At 26.8% G+C, this 24,514-nt stretch overlaps 2 protein-coding genes across 6 annotated transcripts in view; one reads left to right on the forward strand and one right to left on the reverse strand.

Moving 5' to 3' along the window:
* Positions 1-3,311: 3,311 nt before the first annotated feature.
* Positions 3,312-14,362, reverse strand: LOC117170674 (GRIP and coiled-coil domain-containing protein 2-like). 2 transcript variants are annotated; one of them, XM_033357607.1, is made up of 11 exons: positions 13,993-14,362; positions 13,546-13,617; positions 10,350-10,502; positions 9,802-10,218; positions 9,353-9,727; positions 9,032-9,276; positions 8,702-8,915; positions 6,522-6,722; positions 6,093-6,431; positions 3,745-3,853; positions 3,312-3,619 (listed from the first exon to the last, which is right to left on the reverse strand). In XM_033357607.1, exons 2-11 carry the CDS (start codon positions 13,615-13,617, stop codon positions 3,564-3,566), a joined length of 2,181 nt encoding a protein of 726 aa, XP_033213498.1. In that variant the 5' UTR covers positions 13,993-14,362; the 3' UTR covers positions 3,312-3,563. The 2 variants fall into 2 exon arrangements, with proteins under 2 accessions (XP_033213498.1, XP_033213497.1); XM_033357606.1 differs by having other exon boundaries at positions 13,940-14,362.
* LOC117170673 (biotin--protein ligase) overlaps positions 14,149-24,514 on the forward strand; it is an 18,859-nt gene continuing 8,493 nt past the window's right edge. The window contains exons 1-9 of one of the 4 annotated variants that reach the window (XM_033357603.1): positions 14,402-14,571; positions 14,707-14,748; positions 15,797-16,026; positions 16,166-16,317; positions 16,428-16,598; positions 19,413-19,566; positions 19,642-19,707; positions 23,040-23,237; positions 23,360-23,693. In XM_033357603.1, the coding sequence (XP_033213494.1) occupies positions 15,873-16,026; positions 16,166-16,317; positions 16,428-16,598; positions 19,413-19,566; positions 19,642-19,707; positions 23,040-23,237; positions 23,360-23,693 (1,229 nt within the window). In that variant the 5' untranslated portion in view covers positions 14,402-14,571; positions 14,707-14,748; positions 15,797-15,872. Of the gene's footprint in view, positions 14,202-14,401; positions 14,572-14,706; positions 14,749-15,784; positions 16,027-16,165; positions 16,318-16,427; positions 16,599-19,412; positions 19,567-19,641; positions 19,708-23,039; positions 23,238-23,359; positions 23,694-24,514 lie in introns of those variants that run through there. The other 3 variants (XM_033357604.1, XM_033357605.1, XM_033357602.1) reach the window with 3 other exon arrangements.

Below are 24,514 nucleotides of genomic sequence, written 5' to 3' on the forward strand. Positions count from 1 at the left end.
ACAAACAGTGATGTGTTCAATAATAGTGGAAAGTGATGAAGATACTAAACTTTAGATGATGAAGATACTAAATTTTAGTCTACTACTAAACTTGCGATTCCCCCCACTTCTACCCGCCAATTCCACTGTTCACTCACTTCCACCTACCTAGTTGCTAGTTTCAGTGGGTGAAATAGTTACCCGTCGAGTGACCCCCACTCTTCACCCGAGTGACCACTGAACGGTTCACCCGAGTCAAAGATATTTATCTTTGCCCGAGTGAAGCCCAACACTCACCGAACATCGTGGAACGGCTCGGAGTGCACCCGGGTGGTCCCCTGGAACGCACCGAGTAGCTGCAAAGATGTAGTCGGCATTTCAATATTTGTGCGCCAAAATATAAATTTTGACACAATTCAACATTAGGGCAGAGACGGCATTTGAGATTTTTTTATCATTAATAAACTAGCCAGAGTAGAAAATTAAAACCCCACAAAAAACATGGAAGGTTAAATTGTTTACAAAAAATAAATATTATTTAGATCGAATCGATTTAAATAATTTATAAAGAAGAATTTACTCCGAAAATCAGAGAATTTCTCAGCGACGAAATATTTTTTTTATATAAAATCAGGCGACACATATTTTTCCGATTTAAGAAAAAAAAATATCCATAAAGTTACAAGGATTTGAATTTTGAATTATTTTTGTCTTTTAAAATCTATTTTTTTATCTAATTCAGATAAATACAATCTAAATTTCACATTTAGGCATGAAAAAATGTACAAAATGAAATAAAATGTTGAAAAATTGAAATGTAGTGTTCTTCAAAATGATATATTTTTTGGAATTGGAGACAATGTGCAATTATTTTACAGGTTCATCAATAATTAATACAAAAATCATAATAAATAATAAATACAGGTAAAAAATTTATATTTCCAAAGATTTCACATAAATTTCAATGATTTTTCAAAGATTCAAAAAATATTTCAAAGGTTTCGCAAAGGTTTAGGTTAGATTTAAAAGATTTTACAAAGATGTCAATGATTTCCCAAAGATTTCAATAATTTCACAAATATTGCAAAATATTTAAAATAATTTGCAACGATTTCAGAAAGATTATACAAAGATTTCAAATAATTCGCAAACATTTTTGATAGATTTCCTCAATGACTTCACAAAGATTTTAATGCTTTCTTGAAGATTATTATTATTACCAAATATTTCAAAAATATTTATAATATATCTCAAAGATTATCAAAGATTTCTCAACGATTTGAATGATTTTCCAAAGATTATAATAATTCTACAAATATTGCAAAATGTTTAAAAAATATTTCAAATATTTTGCAAAGATTTCCAAAGACTTAAAAAATATTTCCGATATATTAAAAATATTTCACAAATATTTCAATAATTTCCCAAAGATTTCATATAAATTTAAATTATTTCGGTTAGATTTAAGAGATTTCATAAACATTTCAATAATTTTGCAAAGATTTCAATTATTTGCTTACGATTTCATGAAGATTTAAAAAATTTCAAATATATTTCGAAAGATTTCTAAAGACATCAGAAAGATTTTACAAAGATTTCAAATACTGCGCAAAGATTTTGGATAAATTTAAAAGATTTCAGAAAGACTTCAATGATTTTGCAAAGATTTCACAAAGATTTCCATAATATCATTAAAATTTTACAAAGATTTCAAATACTCCGCAAATATTTTGGATAAATTTAAAAGATTTCAGAAAGACTTAAATGATTTTGCAAATATTTCCATAATTTCATAAAGGTCATTAGTGTTTCAAAGATATATCTAATATTTAACAAAGATTTCATACATTAGAATGATTTCCTAAATATTAAAAAAATGTCACAAATATTTCGAAAAGATTTTGGATATATTAACAATATATCACAAAGACCTGAATGAACTCCCATAGATTTCAATAATTTCACGAGTATCAAATATTTCAAAAAGAAAAAGAAAAATATTATGCAAAGATTTCACAAAGATTTTAATGATCTACTAAATTTATCAGGAAGACCTTAATTATTTCAAAGGGTGCAAAAAGATTTGAATACTTTCATAGATATTTTTAATATTTCGCAAAGGTTTCAATGATTTCCCAAAGATTTTACAGAATTAGCCAAGATTTCAGATAGATTAAAAATATTTCACAAAAAATTTAACGATTCCCCCAAAGTTTAAATAATTTTACAAATATTATGAAATATTTCAAATAAAGGTTACACAAAGATTTGAAAGATTTAAAATCTTTCCCAGAGGTTTCAGATAGATTAAAAAGATTTCACAAAGACTTCAATTATTTCACAAAAATGTCAGTAGATTTTAAAAAAATGCAAACGGTAGGGCGAATTTAATTTTAGAGGGGGGCAAATTAATACTTTGCCCCTCTGTGGTCGATTTCTGGGTAGTTGCACGAATTATAGATTAAATTTTTTTAATACTGCATACGATTCTAAGAATTGTAGCACATTAAAAAAAATGTTGAACCCTTGACATACGTTACCTTTTCGGTTTTTACTGTTCTTTTAATTTCCATAGGAAAAATCATATTAGAAATGTCAATTGACCCAATTATTTTCATCTACACATACATATACTGCACTATATTGTCCAAAACTTTAATCTAGTTCAAATATTGATATTAAATTAATAAAAAGATGAAAGTTCAAAGCTGATTTTTTTTATGTTAAAATTTTAAGATTAGGATTTGAAGCCTGAATAAGTGAATATGTTTTAAACTAAAGTACATTGTAGTTAAGACACCATTCTTCATTATCCTTATCCCGGTGGCTTCATATTTTTTAAGGTTGTCATCGCTATTAGTGGAGGACCAAGCGTAACAGTTGCCATGATAGCTATCAATGTGATCTTCGTCTGTAAAATAAATTAATATGTAATTTAGTACATAAGCTTGATAATTATAATTCATCGTCAAACAAAATATAGAAAGTACAAAATACTAATTAAAAAGAATAAACTTTTGTATGTATTTACCTGAAAACCTATGCGAGAGAAAGGTTTGGTGCTAACCGGTGTCTTAAAATAGGATCGTTTTTGGATATCGAAAACTTTCTTAATATCCAACATTTTCTCCAACTGGAGTAACTTATGAGAAATTAGTTTTGAAGTTAAACAGAGGACAATCGAAAACCATGGAAACCATTTGTACCTTTTTAATTTTGCCTTTTTTGTTTCAACTATTTAACTGTACTTAGCAAATGAAAAATAAATGACTTCTAAGAATGAAACCACGCCGTGATTGCACTCAGTTGCGAAATTATTTAACAAGGCTATCTTTTATATTTTACTTCAAAAGAGATTTATTATTTTTCACCAGTAACACATAGCTTCGCTTAAACTTCACTTTTATTATTTTTAATGTACTCTTTTCACTTTTAAATTAGCTCTTTAACAAAAATAACTGATCTATTTATGTCTTGTACTTACGTATTATATACAATTGTAAACGTTTTAATATTAATACGTCCTTAACTTTAAATAATGACTTACAAAAGTGTTATCGATAATACTTTGGAAATTAACTAAGTTAATTATTGTGCCAACCAGGAATTGGTATTCCCGGAATCCAACTTTTTCCTGAAACTACAAAGTATAATGATCAAAATATAATTCAATCCTCTAGTTTACTTTGAACAAACTCTTGAATTCATCACAGTATAATTTTACAATATATTAATTAGACTTCATTTTGAAATAAATATATTTACCTCCTGCAACGGAATTGAGCTTTTGAGTTTCGTCGGGACTCAGTTTTAGAATGGTAGTAAGTACAGGAATGAGGTGACTTCTTTCATCTCCATTTTTCAATGTGACAAACTGAAACGGATTAGAATCTTATTTGAATATACACCGGAAGTCAAGATTTCAAAGATTTCAAAATATTTCTAAGATTTAAAAAGAATTCACAGACTTCAAAGATTTAAAAAATTAAAGGCATTTAAAACCATCTCTTTTCGATTTAAAAGTCTTGAAATGTAGAATCGATAAAGTTTTGAATTTCATTAATTTAAAAGTATTTAAATCTGATGACATTAAATTAATGCAAGCTCCTGTTAAAAACAAGAATCCAGCGACCAAATTTGGTCCACAACGAATAAAGAAAAACAAAAAATTCTATTGTAATCTGAAACAAAAATTTCGGACCAAAATAAAAAAGAGGAAAGAACATTTCCAAAGATTTCATACATTAGAATGATTTCCTAAATATTAAAAAAATTTCACAAATATTTCGAAAAGATGTCGGATATATTAAAAATATATCACAAAGACCTGAACGAACTCCCAAAGATTTCAATAATTTCACGAATATCAAATATAAAAAAATAATAATAATAATAAATAAATAGGATTTTTAATTTGGATTTTAATTTAATTTAAATTTCTTACATTTTGACATTAAATTAACTCAAATAGTATTCACATCAAAAGTTTCCGTGTTTAAAAATAAGGGAAACTGAATGTTAGCAACAGGAATGGGATCAGGAGGTCTACCCTAACTGGAAAACTGAAAAAACTGAATTTTCCAGGCTCAATTTGAAACAAGTTTAATGTAAAATTGAATAGGAATGGCTCTTCAGTTGTAAAAGTGGCCTAATATTCCTATAATGAAACATTTTGTTGAAAAGTCGTATTTTTTTGTTTGAAATTAATTTTTTAACTGAAAATTTAACTATTGTTTCATATTTTAAAATTGATCGGTTTCAGTTGAAAATTCATGTATTTTGTTGAACATTCGATCTGCTTGACAGAAAATTAATCTTCTTGGTTAAAAACTCACCTTTCTGCTTAAAAATTCAACAGCTTTTTTTTAAATGTTGTCTCTCTTGACTAAAAACACTTTTTTAGTTAAAAATTCAACTCATGTTGAAAAGTCTCCTTTTTGGTTAAATTTAAGTGTTTTTGATTAAAAAATAAAATCTTTTTGGTTAAAATATCAACTACCACAATTTTCATTCAGAACTCATCATTTTTGGAAGGAAAATTTAATTACTTATTTGAAAATTAAACTTTTTTATTAAAAATTTATTTTTGTGACTCAATATTCTTAATTTCAATCAAAAATTCATACTTTTGGTTTAAAAATTACCTATTTTGTTAAACATTTGTTTTTTCTTTAGCTGAAAATTAATTTTTTAAACTGAAAATATAACCGCTATTTATCTATTGAAAAATCGTATTATTTTTGGTAGAAAATTAATCTTCTTTAAAAATTCGTTAACTACCCTGCGGTAGTTAATGATACTACGGTAGACACACATTAATTTTCAATATTAATGTAGGTAGAATAATTAAATGTAATTAATATTATTTAAGATACTATACGTGTTAATATAATAAAATTAGAATTAATTATTTTATTGGTAATTGTGTTTTTTAATTAATAAGCATCTACTGTAGAGTGGTCTCCTTTATAAATCATTTTATTTGAAAATTCATCTTTTTGGTTGAAAATAAAACTTATTAATTTATCACTTTCGTCTGGAAAGATGTTCGTTTTTTGTTTAGTGAAAAATTAATTTTTTAAACTAAAAATTTCCCTATTCCATTTTTGATGGAAAACTCATATTTTTTAGTTAAAAATTCAACTATAGGTTTAAAAATTCATCTTTATTGTTAAAAAATCAATATTTTTACTCTAAAAGTTAGGGATTTAAAACAGCCTGAATTTAATTTAATATAGTAGCTACATTAATTTTACCTAAGCATGCACTGCATTTTAAATATAAGACGATAAAATAAAAATCTGTTTGAATTATTATTTAAATTCATGGACTTTTGATACAAGTTCAATAGATGTTTAATTATGTTTTTTAGTATTACTTAATAATTAATCAATGGTGCTAATATAATAAAGAATATCGTAATATAATTTGCCAAAGCTTCCTAAATTAAACATATTAATTGAATCCCTAAAATTCCGAGTTGATTGTTTTTAAATTTTCCAAATATAAGAAAGGCTCTGTGCTATGAAAAATTATACTTGAGAAGAACTTGTGATACCTTTTTGAATTATTAGGTAGCATACTTTAATATTATAATTATTTAAAAGCCTTACCTTGAAGACAACATTTTTCATATATTCAAAATTATTTGCATGCTGTTCCCTCTCAACACTCCTTTGCTGTCTCCGAATATCTTCTTTGAGCATTTCGTTGAGTTGCGTTAATTTCGCGATATCTCTCTCAGCATCTGCGAGAAGAACCGTTAAATGTTTGACTCGTCGTTCGCAAACTTCAAACTCTTGTCTGCTAACTTTCGAGGGTAAAATTTGTACTTCAGGTGGATTGTAATCATCTGACGAATTAAGAAGTTCGTCCAAAGGCATAAGAGAACGATCGCGATATCTTTCTGTGTTTGTCATTCCAAGGGGACAAGAATCCACACTCTCAGAACCCTATACAAATATTCGAATCTTCAATATTTCTTAGAGCTAAACATTTTTTATTCAAAGTTGATTTGTGGAACTGTATGGTTTTAAACATACCTCGCATTCTTCTCTTTCTATGAGCGACATACCCAAGCCACGTAAATTATTGGATTCGGGATTTGAATCGATTATTCTTTCTGGCGAAATATTATTTCTTCGTGCTGTTTCTGAAGATTCGCTCATTTTTATTTTTTCTAACTCTAACTTCAAATTCTGGATTTCTTGCTCGAACTTTTCTCTCGCCAGTCTTATTTCAGCCTTCATGAAAATTACATAATATAATTAAGAGAAATTAAATAAAATTGTTTTTATTTAGACTACAGAAACATATCGATTTTTTATAAGGATCAGGTAATCAACTAATTTTCACCCACCAATTTTCCGGTTACTACCGGTTGTAAATATCTAATCTCCTTTTACTAGAAGCACGAATACAACGAACTTAACATAAGGTTGTCCTATGTGTAATTTTATGTATTTTGATATAATATTTAAACAAAATAATATTTTTGTAAGTTATTGTGTCAGTAAAAACGAATATACATAGATTACAATGGCTCCAGACATTTTGGTACACAATGGTTACCCTCTTCAATTAATTATTGAGAAAATTTGTGTACACATAATACGGAAAAATAATACAATTTCGATGTATTTGGTTAAGTATTTTCGGTATTCTAATTGATAAATCATTTTTAGACGTTACTTGTAATTCCTTTGGTATTAGCGATTAATTAATTATTAATTACTGAAGAGTAATTACAAAAAACTGTTTTTAATACTTTTATTATGACAGTAATAAACTAAATAGCCTTTAGTAATAACTGGTCAATAATTAACCAATAATCGATCGCTAATACCAAAGAAGTTAAAAAATATATCTAAATTTCTTGTTCAAAATCTGAAATCTACATTTTGTTGAACATTTTCTGAAATATTTACAAGTTTTAAATTATTTTTTTATCTTCCCAAACTTTGAAATTAGATTTTTTTCTAAAATGTTGTAATCTTGCAAAATTGAATGCTTTAAAATCTTTTCTATTCTTTTTCGAAATTTTAGGAAATCGTTTGAATTATTTTGAAATCTTTTTCAATTTTCTCTTAAAGTTTCTTTTTTCAACAATTCTGTGAAATTTTCCAATGAATCTTGAGAAAATTATTTTATTCTCTTGAAACGTTTCAAAATTTTTAAAATGCTCCTAAATTTTATTTCGAAATCCTTCAAAATCCACAATTTCTTTTAAATTGTTTGAAATATTTTAAAATTTTTTATTATTTTTATCAAGACGAATTTTCAACATAAGAGTTGAATATAAAAGAAGATTATTTTTCAATCCACTGCATTTTAACAAAAAATTAAAAATGTTAAAGTTGAATTCTTAAACCAAGTTTGACTTTCAATCCGAAAGTATGACCTATCAACAACAATAATCATTTTCAAACAAGTAATTGAATTTTTAAACAACAAAAAAACCAATTTTCAACCAAGAACATAAATTTTCTACCGAAAAAGATGAATTTTTAACAAAATACATTAATTTTCAACAACAAAATAAATATTTCAAAAATTACAGTCGAATTCAACCAGAAAAGATAACACTTTAACCAAATAGTTGAATCATTAAACGAAAAAAATAATTTTCAACCAAATAATTGCATTTTTAACCGAAAAGATGACATTTTTAGAATAGTTTTCAAATATTTTTTTTAACCAAGTAGAATTATTCCTAAAATTGTTAAAAATCTCTCAAAATAAACGATTTCCTTAAAATATTTGAAATTTTTTCTACATTTTTAGAAATTTTCTGAGATTTATATGAAATTTGTTACAGAAAATAATTTCTCAAAATGGGAAATAATGTATAATTTCTCAGTAATCTTAAGACCATTTTTTTCCTGGAACATTTCAAAATTCTTAAAAAGCTTCGAATTTTTTTCGATATCTTCAAAAACTGACATTTTGTTTTATGTTTTTAAAAATATTTTCAAATTTTTTATTATCGTATTTTTCTTATTTGTTTTTAATTCTGCATTATTACAAAAATAGCCTTAAAATCTTCCGGATACTTTTTTCACAATTTTTTTAAATATTTTGAAATGTTATCTGAAAATTACTTTTTCAAAATAAATGTTATTTCGTATGTTTAAATATTTTAATTTGTTATTAAAAAAAAGTGCAACTTACACGCTTAACCGACTTTAATTTAATAAAAGAATATTTCAATCAGGGAAATTACCTTGTGATTTTTTGCTAAAATCGCAATTTCCTTATTGTGGTCTAGATTAAGCTTTTGGATTTTAATTTCCTGTGATCTACATTGTTCTGCAAGGGATGAAATTTCAAAGCGTGAATTAAACTCTCTTTTTTTAGATTCTTTAAGACTTTCCCAAGCGTGATCCCTCTCATCCTTAAGTATCATCATTTCCTTGTTCAACGAATCCACTTTGTCTCTAAAACAAAATTTTTTCAAATAAATTTGAAATTAAAATTAGATAAAATTTGAAGAAAAAAAAATTTTCTCTGAATTTAAATCGAAATAATATATTCCATTACTAACTAATCCTACCCATAAATATCTAGTTTTTCTAGAAGAAGCGTATTTTGCTGATGTGACTGAACCAATTCCTCTTCAATTTCAATAACACTTTTTCCTCCCATTCCAATTTCTTTATTTTGAGTCTGTTTGGTTCTCAGCACACTTTGTGCTCTTCTCTTGTACCCATTAAATTCTTCCTGCAAAACTTCATTTTCCTTTTTGGAACACGACAAATTTGAATTCAAGTGCGAAATTTCTGCTGCCATGTCCCTCAACTAAATATTATTTAATATTAAAAGCCTTTCAAAACTCAAGGGTGGATGCAAATTGACATATTAAAATCACTAATACCTGATTTTCGAAAGCCTCTTTCTGACTTTTAAATTCTTTCTTCAAATTGTCCTTATCGGATTCCATCGCTTCAATTTTCTTTAACAAATTCGATTTATCAGCTTTCGATTCATTCAGTAGCGTAACAAGTTCTTCGATTTCGTGTTGCGCTCTTTCAGCTTCAAGTCTCATTTCATTCAATTCTGCTTTTATACTTTCATTCCTCTCTCCCAAACTCGTTACTTGGTTTGATTTCGATAAACAATTACTTCGTAACTCGGAAATTTGCTTATTTAATACGCTAATTGTGTCCAATTGCTCGTCGATCGTTTTCTCCAACGCTGTTCGTTTTGATTCTTCGTCATTCAATTTCGATTTCATATCTTCAATACTTTTCTGTGAATCAAAGATTATTGTTTAAAAATTAAATATTTAACGAAGCTCGTAAAAAATAAAAAATAAATATGTACCTCATAATTTTCAACTTCCAAAGACAATACGCTATTACTTGTACGTTCCTGTTTAATAGCTTCTAATTGTGATCGAGTAGCCTTATGTGCTTGTACTTCAGATTCCAAATTATTTTTCAAAGCTTCATACTCTTTCGCTTTTTGCTCTCTCAAAACCGCATCAGCTCTCAACTCTTCGTTCAATTGTTTTATTTGCTCCTGCGAAAGTTTAACAGTGTTTTCTAATTTGTGTTTTTCTTTCATAAATTGCTCTAATCTTGCAGTAAGTTGTGTAGTAGATTCTTTTTCATTATAAAGAGATTCCTTGAGAGAAGCATTTTCACTAACGAGAGTCTCTATATTCTTCATTAGCTTTTTGTTCTCCGACTTTCGTTGCTCCATTTCATCTTGCAATTTGTCATATTCGACTTGAATTGTCTGAAATTGGTAGCACAGTTTTAAATCTAAATATATTAATCTTATTGCAATGAACAATCAAATACCAAAATAATGAAAATGGTAGAATTACTAAATAGATTATTATTAGGTAAATATATATTGCAAATAACCTGTAGTTTCTTCGCATTGTTGGATATTTGAATAACTTTATTCTGCACCTCTTCTCTTTCTGCATTAAATGTTGCCTTTTCTGCTTCTAAATGTTTTACCTGTTCGCACAAGTCTGATACTTTCTTTTTTAATTTAACAGCAAGTCCTCGAAGCTGCAAATTATATGAATAATGTATCACATAAGCTTCAAAAAGTTTGTGGAATCTCTTGTAAGTTTTTGCAATATCTTATAATTCCTGTAATCTTGTGTAATCCAATTTAATCTCGTTTAATACAATGGAATTATCTCGTATAACTTCGTATAATTTTGTGTAATCTCTTGTAATATTTTGATATCATCAAGCCAAGGAAAATAAAAATGCTTAGAACGCAAATATAAATTATTTGATTATGGTACCTTCTACCTTTGTTCGAATATTTTCTTTTGATAGTTCTTCACTGTGTAGCGCTCAAATTATTGCGATAGTTGCACGAATTTTAGATAATATACTTTTCAAACATTGCATAAAATTCTAAAAATTTAATTCATTTCTGAGAAAAGAAAATATTCAAAGACGGACCTTGCAAAATTACATTTCCAGTTTCTCAGTCAATGAGCAGTGATTCATTTTCCCGCAAAAAATTCAAAAAGTATATTTATTAAACATTGTAAAAAAATGTAACTTATTTCCAAAAGCTTTCCTTAAGTAATAACATTCAGTTTTAAATTTTATTTGAATTTTTAAAGGAAAAATTATGCAACTTCAATTAAAAAGCCACCTTTTTTAAATGAAAAAGGTTTAAGATTTAGAAAAAACATTTATTTTTACAATGTTTATATTGCCGAAATCGTTAAAACAATTTTCTTTAAAGACAGCACTTTTTTTAACAAATAACTATATATACTACTGATGATATAATTATAATTATTCTTTGAGTCTTAGTTGCTTTAAATTTAAAAATATGTCTTCTTTTTCATAATACAAGACTGATGACATCGTTTCAATTCTTAAAATCATAGACAATTTTTTTGCAGATACCTTATTTTTTAGCACAAACAAAAATAAGAAAAAATTTGTAATATCAATTATACTTCTGCATTAATTCCGATATTGCATTATTTAATTTTTGTAAGTATACGACAGCCCTTTATGTTATTAGCGATTTTAATATATCTTATTTTCAGTCGCGTTTTTGCAATTTAATCCCGTTTAATCTTGTTTATTCACTTGTAAACTTTTAAAATCCTGGTCAATCCCTATAATCTCTTGTAATCACATATAATATTATACAATCACATGCAATCTTGGGTAATCTAATATGTAATCACAGATGTGCAATCTCATGTCATCATATGTAATTTTGTGTAATTTCATGTAATCTCTTGCAATCTCTATAACCTCTATAACTGTAGACCTAATTGAAATATGCATAAATTTCTTTCTAATTCTAAAAGCGTTAATAGGCTAAATAACAATAAATTCCATTTTATTTATATTTTTCCACTATTAAAAATTAATTTTTTTTGTTGGAAATCATTTTAGTTGAAAATTCAACTGTTTGTTTATACTTAACTTTTTTGTTGAAAATTTATATTTTGGGGTGAAATTTTAAGTTTTTTGGTAGAAAAATTATAATTTTGGCTTGAAAATTCAACAATTCAGTAGAAAATTCAAATATTTTGTCAAAAATTTAACTTCTTTTATTGATAAATTCATATTTTCAGGTTGAGAATTAAACTGCTTTATGGAACATTTGTCTTTTTCGGCTTAAAAGTTCAACAATTTGGTAGACAACTTTACTGTCTTGTAAAAAATTCGTTTTCTGATTTAAATATTTTTCTTTTTCAATTAAAATTGATTCCATTTTTTGTTAAAAAGTGATCCTTTTTAAACTAAAAATTGAAATATTATTGAACTCCTTCGTTGGTCGTTGAACTACTTTTTTTTAATTCACTTTTTTTTTAAAGATATATAACTTTAGTAGAAAATCCATCTCTTTAGTTTAAAATTGAACTACTTTATTTGGGTTTCTCTTTTCGGGGATGAAAATTAACTTTTTTAACAGACAACTTAACTATTTCGTGAAAAATTGAACTCTTTTATGTAGAAAATTCGTATTTTTTTCTTCCAAATTCAACTATGTGGTAGAAAATTTAACTGTTTTCTAGACAATTCCTTTTTAGCACTTAAAATTAACTTTTTAACTGGAAATTTAACTATTCCATTTTTTGTTAGAAATTAATTTTTTTATTTAAAAATTCAATTTTTTGGCTGAACAATCATATCTTTGTTTTTAAATTCGACGTTTTTGGTAAAAAATTAATCCTCTTGGTCGAAAATTCAACTAATTGGTTAAAAATTTCTGTAGTTTGACCATTTTTCTTTTTTGGTAGGAAATGAATCTTCTCGGTTGAAAATTCAACTATTTTGTTAGAAATTGATTTATTTGGTTAAAAATTCGTTTTTTTAGGGAAAAAATCTTATTTGAAAATGAAATTATTTGTTAAAAAATTTCTGGATTTTGTTAAGTAGTCGTACATTTTTAATCGATAATTCTACATTTTTGATGAAATTTTTTTTCTTTATTGACTGAAAAAATTTTCTTTGTAAAGGGTTCAAGTATTTTGTTGAAATTTCTTCTTTTTCGAACCAATTCAAACTGTTTATGATTTAAAATGAAAATTGTTCCTTGGTTAAAATATAAACTATTATATTTTTTTATGAGTTCATATTTTTTTAATTGAAGGAGGGAGGCAAAAATCACAGACCCTGATAAAGGAAGGATCGTGGTTTTAAAATTCCAGGAAAAAAAACTAAAAATAAGGTCTGATAATTAGGAAGCTCCATTTTTTCAAGTGTCTATTTTTCAATTAGGTCTACAGTTATAAAGGTTTAAATAAAAAATTTGGCTTTTTGAAAAATAAAGAACAACATTTAAATATGTATTACTTAGAAGAATTTTTTTTCAAATCAAAAAAAAAAAAGTACTACGTAAATTCCTCTCAAATCTGCTGCCTGGTGATTTGAAATGGATGTGTGGTCATTATGGTATAAAGTATTTGTTGGGTTTCCAAAACATTTTCTTTTTTTAATCAGAAATACCAAATTTATAAAAAATATAAAAAGAAAACAGAAAACATTTTATCTAATTGATTAAAATTTCGGTTAAAACAGTTATTAGAAAACGAAAATGTGAACGTGTTTTTAAAGTTACCTTATTATAACGTTCTTCAATTGTTTCCTTGTTTGTCGTTGATTCACTCATGCTCGAAATAGATTCCGACATCTGTAAAAATTATTTAATAACATCTGAATCGTAGTTATCATGCGCAGTTTATTACTTTTTTAATTTAATCAATAATATTTAAGACCAATTTGAAAATGTTGTCAAATATTACAAATTTTACTCCTACAAACGTAACATTTTTTAGGTTAGAGTTCAACAATTTGAAAGTGTTTAAATAAGATCACGAAGGAAATGAAATCTTTGAATCAGTCTATATTTACAGCGACATAACGATTAATGATTTGACTATCCATAAAACTAAAAATTACAACAATTCTTCTACAAAATTCATGAACATTTATAAATGATCAAACATGAATACTTCGTTCTTTTCTGGCTTTTCACATTCCTTTTCCATTTCGTTAATTCACTCACAATTCAAAGATATGAAACACGATTTCGACAATCTAATAAATCTGATGAAAAATGTTGCGGGAAATCCACGACGGGAAATCAGATGATACGTAAACATATCACATGTGTGACAACTGACAAGTGTCACTTTGTAAATTTTCAGAGTACGCAGTGCCGTAAGAAGTCCTAATAATTTCTCTTTAACCTTCACCAACAGTTGATTTTAGAATGTAGGTACTAAGTTATAAAACCTCGATGCTTATTCATAATAAAAAGCTTATCTTTATTATGTTTTTTTCCCTTTTTTGTTATTTTAATGCATTTTTATGAAACTTTACACTTTTGCGCAGTCACCAAGACTCGAAACTGAAGTCGATAGTTACATTCGATAGACTCTAATTGATTTGATATGCCAGTAGCAGACGACGCGATAGACAGATTCACAGATTCAGAAACAACACAAGTAGTTCAGTGTCGTTTGCAATTTCTTGATCTAATTCGCGATAATTAATCGGGGAACGAACGTGTGGACACTGCATGATATGAACAAATTTGAGAAGAAAATACTTTACTATCGTGGTGGAAACTTTAGTTAAAAATGTAAGAAAAAATAATAAAGTTCTCTTCGCTTTTTAGAGCACAATTGGAGCAACCACTGTAGCAGACAACTAGAGACAGCATTTTCAGTTGGTTTTAGCTAATTAAATCTAATTTGTTCCTATTGTCGCTTCTTAGATGCTTCTAATATTTTTTGCTCATTCTCCAAAATATGCAATGGTAATTGAACCTTATTTTTATTTATTCCTTTGTCATTTTTTTTGCAGTTTCTATGTTTCTGTGGTTTGTGTAGGTCCAGGTTGTATGCGTTCGGGCTATTAGTTACTCTTTTTTAAATAGACATATAAATTATTATTGTTAGTGTATTTTTGATTCTTGGTTCGATCATTTATTTTTTGTTACTTATTTCTTAAAAGTGAACTCTGAACTTTGACCTAGGTGAACATTTTAAATTTATATATATTTTTATTGGGTATATTGATATTTGCACCCTTTTATTGAAAGTTTTCTCGCAACTGTAGAAAAACTTTAATTATGCCGCTTATTTATTGTTCTGTAGATTATAATTTTTCCTTATTTTCAACTGCAAAAATTATTTAATTTTTATTACACCTATATTGAAAATTTTCTATTACACCTATTTTAATCGAAATTATTTGACTTATTGTAACTGATTTCAGTCAAAATTGTGCATTCTTGAAAGTGTCAGTAAAAAATTATTCAATTTGAAATTTTGTTGTTTATAATTAATCAATTTAGGTTTTATAAATATACATTTCATAAAAAATGACTTTTTTTCATTGTATGAATATATTATTTAAATTAAGATTCATAGTTTATTGGTTTAATAATTATTATACTCTTCTCGAAAGTACAAAACTATTTTTTTTATAATTAATCGAAACTAATTTTACATTCTCTCTAATTGTATCCATGTTTTATTTGTTTATAACAATACAAAGATGGAGAATAGCGATGTTATACGTCTGAGTAAATAATTAATTATAAATAGAGTTAGATATAAAATATGACATACTTTAGACCAGATAAATTTTATCTGGTCTTAAGTACGTCATATTTTACATCTAACTCTATTTATAATTGGTTATAGAAAATAAAAGTTGAATGCATTATTATTAAATTTATATAGCAAAATATAACGGGGGGGGGGGGTGCAAATGAAGCGAATGTAAACATGAGTTTTTCTTAGCTAAACAAATAATTAATTTGAGTATTAAAAGTCTTAGAATTAAAGAATTATTGTCAGGTTTGGTGCGGCATGGAGATTTTGAAGGAAACATTCAATTAAAGCTTCTTTTATTAAAACAAAGGATTCTGCCGAAATGCTTTTGACTCTCTTTTACATGGTCGCAACATGGATTCAAGCATGGAGATTATCATCTCTGAAAACTCGTCTAAGTTTTGCACTCCAAGGAGCAGAATCAACGAGACCTTCGATAATGTTTTACACAGCGGTTGCCGTTCGTTCAAAAGAAGGTATAAAAAAAACTGTCTTTCACCAATTATTTTATTCCTTTTTGTGGCGTCAGGAATTTTGATTTAACATAAGACAATAAACCAAGGAACGCAAAATTCACGGTAAAAAAATATTTATCCAGATATACATTTTTTTCAGAATTAAATGCAAGCAAAACTAAAACGCAGAATGCAAATTCAGCCAATGATGATCTCTTGAGTTCTTGGTTTTGCAATAATAAAGATGCTGCAAAACTGGGAGATCTTCTTTGGTATCAAGGTGACCGAAGATTATGCACCGTTTATCCACAAGTATGTTTTCAGTAAAATTGTTAAATTTAGCTCTATGTAATTAATTGTAAAAATAATATAGCAAAGTGCAAATAAATTCAGGAATTACTAAAAATAAATATGTTTTCCAGCAAACGATAGACGTAAACAATTGGTTGCTTTATGCAACAGGAAAAACAATATTTCCCCTTATTTCTAACAATTATGGACAAACTTCGTTATTGCAAGATACCAAAATGCACGTTCTTGTAGAAGCAGATTTGGAAACTTACAACCCTCTTGGTTCTTCCAAAGCGACAAAGGTTTACCAATATTCTATTTATTTAAATAGTGACATATTCTGATATTCTGAATACACATAGAACCAGAAAATTAGAAGTTTCAAAAATTAATTTTTTTTTCAAAATGTAACTATGTTAAAAAGTCTTTTTTTTTGTCAAAAATTCAACTATTTGGTTAAAATTTGAACTGCTTTGTTAAAAACATTTCTTTTTTCAGACGATTTTTCTCTTTGGTTGATATTTTAACTTTTTCTTGAAAATTCGTTACATTTTTGGTTTAAAATTAATATTTTTAATAATGAAAATGTTAGTATTCCATTTTCTATTAAAAATTTATCTGTTCTAGTTCAAGATTCATATCGTTTATTACAAATTTTTATTTTTTTATAGATAATTAATCTTGGTTAAAAATTAATTCATTTTCGTTAAGGATTCAACTTTTTGTTGAAAATTTGTATTTTTTGTTTGAATTCAACTGTTTACGATTTGAAATTGAAATATTTTTTAGTTGAAATATCAACTGTTATTTGTTTCATTCAAATTTCATATTTTTTGTTGAAAATTCATATTTTTGGGTTAAAAATTAAACTGTTGTGTACATAATTCGTTTCTTTGGCTCGAAAATTCGACAACTATGTAAAGTATTATCCTAATTAGTTAAAAATTAACTTTTCTAATAAAATTTAATAAAAATTAAAATACATTTTTCTTTGAAAATTTTAATATTTGGTAGGAAATTAACTTCTTTGTTGACAAATCATATTTTTGAGTTAAGGATTCATCTTCTATATAGATAATTCCTCTTTCAGGCTTAAAACTTAAACAGCTTTGTTTAAAATACAAGTATTTCGATGGACATTTGTTCTATTTAGAAAAATTCATCTTTTTGGGTAGAAAATTAGTCTTCTTTTTAGTTCATCAATTTGGTTTACGATTTGACTATGTATTTCGTTTGAAATTAGTTTTTCTTGGTTGAATTCAACGGTTCGAAAATTCTTCTTTTTTTTTTTGTTGAAAAGTAATATTTTCAATTGAAAATGTAACTATTTAATTTTCGGTTAACTTATCTATATTAGTAAAAAAGACAACTATTTGGATTGGAAATTCATCTTTTATGGTAAAAACGTCATATTTCTGGTTTGAACATAAAGTTTTTCAAATTGAAAATTCAACTTTTTTTATTGGAATTTTAATCATTCTTGTTTAAAAATGTGGCCATTCACTTTAAAATGTATTTCTGCTAGTTGCAAATGCATCTATTTGGTTAAGAATGCACGTATTTGGTTGAAAGCTCGCCTCTTAGTAGAAAATGAATTTTTGCGTGTGTTTAAAATGCAGCTATTTGGATCAAAAATTCGACGTTTTTTGTCGAATTCAAGTGTCTTTTATTTTTATTTCGTTGATAATTAATATTTTCGGGTTAAAAATGCAAAACTGTGTTTGTTTAAGAATTAAATTTGCTGCTAAAAATTAATATTCTTGGTTGAAAATTCAACGATTTGTTTAAAAATCAAACAACATGTTTATTTACAAACTTTATTTTTTGGTCGAAAATTAACTTGCTTGTTGAAAAATAGTTTTTTTTGTAGAAAATTAATTTTCTTCGCTGAAAATTTATTTATTTGGTTTTGGATTCATTTTTTTGTTAAGAATTGGTCTTCTTTTCGCTGAATTTAACTGGTTGATAATTCTTTATTTTATTATTTAAAAGTAATTTTTTTAACTGTGAATGTAGCTATTCCATTTTTGTTTGAAAACTAATCTTTTTTAGTTGAAAATTCGCCTCTCAGTTAAAAATTAATCTTTTCGTTGAAAATTAATTTTTGTATTTAGAAATTCAACTGTTTTTGTTTGAATTTTAATAATTTCTGTTTAAAAATTTGACAGTTCGATTGAAGATGCATCTTTGTAGGTCGAATATGCAACTCTTTGCTTAAAAGTTGAACTAGTTTGTTAGAAATTTAATTATTCCGTTGAAAATCGAACTATTTTATTAGAAATTCATCTTTGATGGTAGGAAACTCACCTGTCTTTGTTGAAAAGTAACATTTTTGTTGCAAAGTTTAACCATGTTTTAAATTTTTCTCTTTTTCTTAAAAGTTCAACTATTTCCTTGTTAATGCAACTGTTTGGTTAAAAATTCGTCTTTTTCAGTTGAAAATTAATCTTTTTTGGTAGAAAATATTTTCGGTTGGAAATTCAACTATTTTGTTGAAAATCTAATACACCTAACTCTTGCTTTCAGTAGTGCTGGGGGTTGCCTTCAAATGGCCTTGGACTGATTTCGGGGGGATCGAAACGTAAACAGTGAGGGCCGCCTGACTCATTTCCAATTGGAATGTATATCTATATATATATAATGTCGCAACCGCTCTCGCCCTACTCTCCTGAGAAACTGCGTGAGCCAGCTCTTCTAGGAATGCAGAGAACGGGGTGACTGAAAGCGAGAGTTTGCTGTACATTTAAACTTAAAATCGTAGGAATGAAGCTTTTCATATTAAATTAAATATAATACATTCATTCATTTGTTTAAAAAAATTTCTTTCTTAATTTCGTGAAAAATTACTCTGTTTTCCTTATATTGAGAGCATTTTGGACTGTGAAGTCTGATATTTTTATATCTTTAATTATTCTGGATTTACTGCCGAAACTTATAGTTCCCCAGGCAGTCAAGTAAGTAGGCATACTGGAAACGAGAAAAATCGCAGAATGAATAGAGATAAAACTACGATCGTCAAGAAGGGGTCACGGGAGGTCAAATATATAGCTCAAAACTGGCAACATAGTTTATGTAGCGTCCGTTATGATTGAACTTTAGAAAATATTTGCTTACAGCTTGAGGATTATGGAAATATCGTTACCTGGACATCTGATAAAACTTTTGGCGTAATTCTAGAAACCGATCTAGATCACATCACTAAGTTCTCAATCGCTTTGATGCATGGACAATGTTTCATTAACAATGGACTTCTTGTTTCTCGTGTAGAATGTAAGTTTAAACGAAAAAAAAAAATTATTTGAATTTATTAATAAGTCTTTTAAATTTACAAGAATTCTTTTGCAGCTGTTTCAGTCTCTGGAAAACCTTGTGTTTCCAACTGCGAGCATTATAACTTCCTGGACTATAAAAGTGAGCAATTTTGAACATCTCGAATTCTCTGTATCCAATATAATGATTTTTACACGATATTGTAATCTTTATATTTGTCTACGAAATTCGTGGAGATTTAACAAAATAGTGTTGAAGATGATGTTGAATGGACACCGGAACGTTAGGAGATTAAAAATTTTTAATATTGATCATTAATTATATTATTGAAACGAAGCCAGACATATTGAGCAGAATAAAAATTTCTATTTGACATAATCAAACGTAAGTTTTTGTCAAATATCAATCAAAAGTTTAATTTTTACAAAAGGTGAAAAATTACAATTTTTCAATATGTTCATTGCATTCTTTAAATTGAAATATTTATTGTTGAAAACCAAAACTTACCCCGTAAAAAGATTAATTTTTGCTTCTTCAGTTTAAAATTGGACCTTATTTCTTACTTTTTGATCCCGTGATATTACCAATTTTACTTTAAAATTGGCACTTTATACATTTTCCATATTTTGTCAGTAGTCGTTGTTTTGAGTTTTGGCACTTGGTTACAACTAAGTTGAAGTTAGTGTTCGTTATTCAAAATTGCATAACATTTTGATGAACACTTCGTTAATTTAATATTCCGTACATACAATTTCATTAATTTCCAACCTACTGATTACATTATTTAATTCCTAAGCTCTCTAAATTAAGTTACTTACCAAAACCTATAATTGTTAAACGCTCGAAATTTTTACATTTTTTAAGCTTAAAATGCTCAAATTTGTAATCAATTTATTTATCATTCAATCAGTAACTCTCCGATTAATTTCATTTTGTTATAAGAAAGAGAAATTACTATTTCAAAATCCAAATCTATCGGTATCGAGTATTCAAATTTTCACTAACAGGGTTGCCACCAATCCGAATTTGGTAATTCCTTACACCCAGGAAATCGTTAATATTAATGTAAACATTTTTTGTTTTTAAACATATTTTAAACAATTTTAGTGACTACAGTTATACATAATTTTATGAGGGGTCATCTACAAATTATTTAAGACATACGTAAAATATATGGATTTTCAAGAAACTATTCGAGTTTTCAATTCAAAAAGATAAGTTTAGAACGAAAAATAGAAGAATTACATTTTGAGTTAAAATGATTAAATTTAACGAAGAAAACGGGAAATTGCATCAAAATAGTTACATTTTTAACCCGAAAAATACAAGTTTTCCACAAAATAAGTGAATTTCCAACTAAAAAATCATACTTTCTAACAAAAATGGATTATCTGCAATTACAGTAAAAAATTCATTTTCAACGACAAAAAAAAAGAATCTTGAACAAAATAGTTAATTTCTTAACCAATAAGATTGAATGTCTATCAAAAAGATAATTTTTTGATAAAAAATATGTTTATTAATATTAATGTTAATTTTTAAGAAAATACATGAATTATCAACCAAATTTTGAATTTTAAACGGAATTATCAACCTAATAGTCATACAAAGAATGGAATTTTCAATCAAAGAAGTGAATTAGACACCAAGAAAATGAATATTCTACCAAAAAATAAAGTTTTAACAAAATGCAGAAAATTGCAACCAAATAGTTTAATTTTCAACTGAAGAAGATAAATGTTCAACCAAACATATAGTAGTTCAGTTTTCAGTCAAAAAATTAATTAACAAGTCAACAAAATAGTTAAATTTTTATTTAAAAAAAGGTTTTTCAACTAAAATTATGAATTATCAAACCCAAAAAATAATAAATCTTTAACAAAGTAAGTAGTTCCACTTTCAATTAAGTAGTTGAATTTTTAACCAAAAAAGTTTTTTTTGTCGCTATTCACGAATAGCGAAAATCTTGAAAATGTAATTAGATTCTTGTATTAGTAGGAAAATCCTGAAACCAATGTAAAATTTCCATGATGATTCGAGCTAGGACTGCTGTAAATACCCTGTAAATTCCAGATTTTCCGTTTTTATTTGTTAGCGGTATTCATCTCCAAAAATATGGACAATCTCTAAAATGTCATGCTTTGAAGTGAAATTTGTCCAATTCTAGGATCAAAAAAAAGAGAAACTATGTAAAGAGAAGCTCAAACTGTTATAGAATTATTAAAAATTATCCGTTTGTGATAAATTTCGGCTTTCAAAACGATTGTTCAAATATAAATAATGCAATGAAAATATAGAAAAATGTTTATTTTCATTTAATGTAAAAATACCATTTTTACTGTTATTTAACTATAAGTTACTTCTGCTCATGTCAAATATATATTAAAATTGTGTTGCATGCGTCTTTCATTATTCAATAATAATCTTGAATTTTTCTCAGCTTCATCAAGCACATAAATTTTTTATTTTTTTTACTCCTGAACTTTAAAAATAAAATTTGTATATAAAAATAAAAGATTCTAATACATATATGTGACATATGTAGAGAAAACGTTGTAAATGGAATATTATAGAAAATTCCAATAAAATTCAAATAGTCGAAATTAATTGAGAAAAAAAACAATTTCTTAATATTCAGAAATATCTAACTGTTCATTTGAAATCAGGAATTAGAAAACAAATTTTTAAAACTAAACAAACAAAAATAAACTTTGAACGTTACAGTTTTAAATATTATATTTGAAAACTTATAATTTGAAAGTAAAATTGTTTAATTTTGTTATGCAAATAAATATTGAACACCAATTATTCATAGAAAAAATTCTAGTACGTTGAAGAGATATTTCGATGTTCTGAAGAGATTCAAAATTAATGTAAAATATTAAATTATTTCAAATTATTTAAACGTTTTGTCTACGTATATTGACAAAATTCGACTTTTCATACCGAAATTTCGGTGTAAACAACCCAGAATGGCCTAATTTAAAACAAAATATAGATTTTTCATTTTTTTGAAAAATAATTTTAGAAGAATATTTAAAAATATTTCCAAAATTGTCAACAATGAATCTGGAATATTTGAAAGAAATATTTTTATTTTGCAGGGTGCTACCCCAGTTGGGGTAGCACCCGCTACTTTTCATACATGGTTTGTGCACCCCTGAGAATTTGATTTTTTTTTATTTTATTGACCATAAAAAATTGTTGTAAACCGAGAAAAAATCGGCAAATGACGGGGAATTTGCTTCTTTAGTTAAAACGGCCACCCTGTTTCTTCTTATTCAGTTTGAATGGAGACATTTAAAAGTCCATTGTCCACATTAGATAATTAGATTCTTGTGTTTTTTGTAATTTTCAAGAATTTCGTAGTTAAATTTAAATTTTAAACGTTAAAAAGAAATTAAAACTAACTTTGATTTATGCTGAATTAAGTTTCTGAAATTTTATTTTTCATTTTTTTCGGATGATTTTAGAGATGATAGGCGAAGCACAATGGGACGCATACATAAAAAAACTAAGAGCATTTAGCCACACTGCTAGGATAGTTTCGCAGCAAGGCTTAGCTTCAGAAGTCAAAGATGCTCCAGGCGCTGTCATAACGCCGGGAAGTGTTCCGATTAGTTTAAAGACGCCCACAATCCTGCAAATAACTATATCAGAAGAAGATAGAAGTAATTATTATTTTTAAATATATATGGTAGTCTTACACAATATGATGAATACAATGATAAAATCGAAATTTGATGTGTAACTTGAAATCAAAATTGAATTGAATTAAACGTTTCTTTTTCAGGAGACCCTCCATCAGAGTTTTCGGGCCCCTCGACACCACCCCCGACCCCAGCTTCCGTAATAAACGGAACCACTTCTATATTATCTCAGGCCTTGACGTATTCAGTGGACCTGACTCCATCAGCATCTCTAGATTTTTCAGCAATGTCGTGTTCCAATACTAGCTTGACTAGATCCCAGGACTTCGATTTAAAGGAGAGTCCTGTTAGACAATTCAAGGGTCCTTATGATCCGGAGGATCAGAAATCCTTCAAATCCCTCAATGCAAGTCACGAAGAACTCGACTCTGCATCAACAGTAGGATCGTCTAGAAACATTCCATCCAGTATCGCTAGGTAACTTATAAAGAACTTGCACATCAGATTTCAAGATTTATCGACCTCTGGATTAGAAACCTAATTTTTTCGTAATAAAAAATTTTTTAATTGACGAAGAAAAAGCCTTATATCTTCATGGATTTAACTTAAATTGAAAAACTTTAATTTTTAGCACATCATTTTTTATTTTATTTTTTTCAGATTTGAAGTCTTTTACGTTGAAATGTTTTGATAAAAATAATAAAAAGAAAATTCGTACTTAGTATTTCTTTGAAGCTTGGATTTAAAAAGTCCATAATTATTTAAAAGCATTATACAATTACAAGCAAATTCTTGAAATTTAAAAACATTCAAAATGATTAAAGGCTTTCAAATTTGAAAGTGGTATAAATTGACGTTAAAAAAAATTAACATTTTATAGATTAAACTTTACTAATTTGAAATGGTATAAATATTTCAGGCTATCGTCTTCAAATAATCGGCAATTTGAGATTTAAAAATCTGAAAACTTACATTTTTTAATTGTTGGAAACTGTAAATTTTTACCGCTTTAAATACAAGTTGAAAAATCTCTCAGTGCCTAAATATGTTCTTCTTGGTTGAAATTGGGCGACAGGTATTATTCCAATTTAGAAAAAAAATTTTTACGTCCATTAAAAAAAATACAAATTTTTTAATAAATATTTTTTACCTAATTCAGATATTCCAATAATATCTATTCTTGTATTCTAACGAGCTTTATAGTCTTCTTTCGAAGTCCGTCGGAAAATAAAAAAAAATTCAAATTATTCAAATGGGACGATTTATTTGAAAATGTAAAAAGTCAATTTTAGCGAACA

The sequence above is a fragment of the Belonocnema kinseyi genome, chromosome 4 (assembly GCF_010883055.1).
Source record: "Belonocnema kinseyi isolate 2016_QV_RU_SX_M_011 chromosome 4, B_treatae_v1, whole genome shotgun sequence".
Lineage (NCBI taxonomy): Eukaryota > Metazoa > Arthropoda > Insecta > Hymenoptera > Cynipidae > Belonocnema > Belonocnema kinseyi.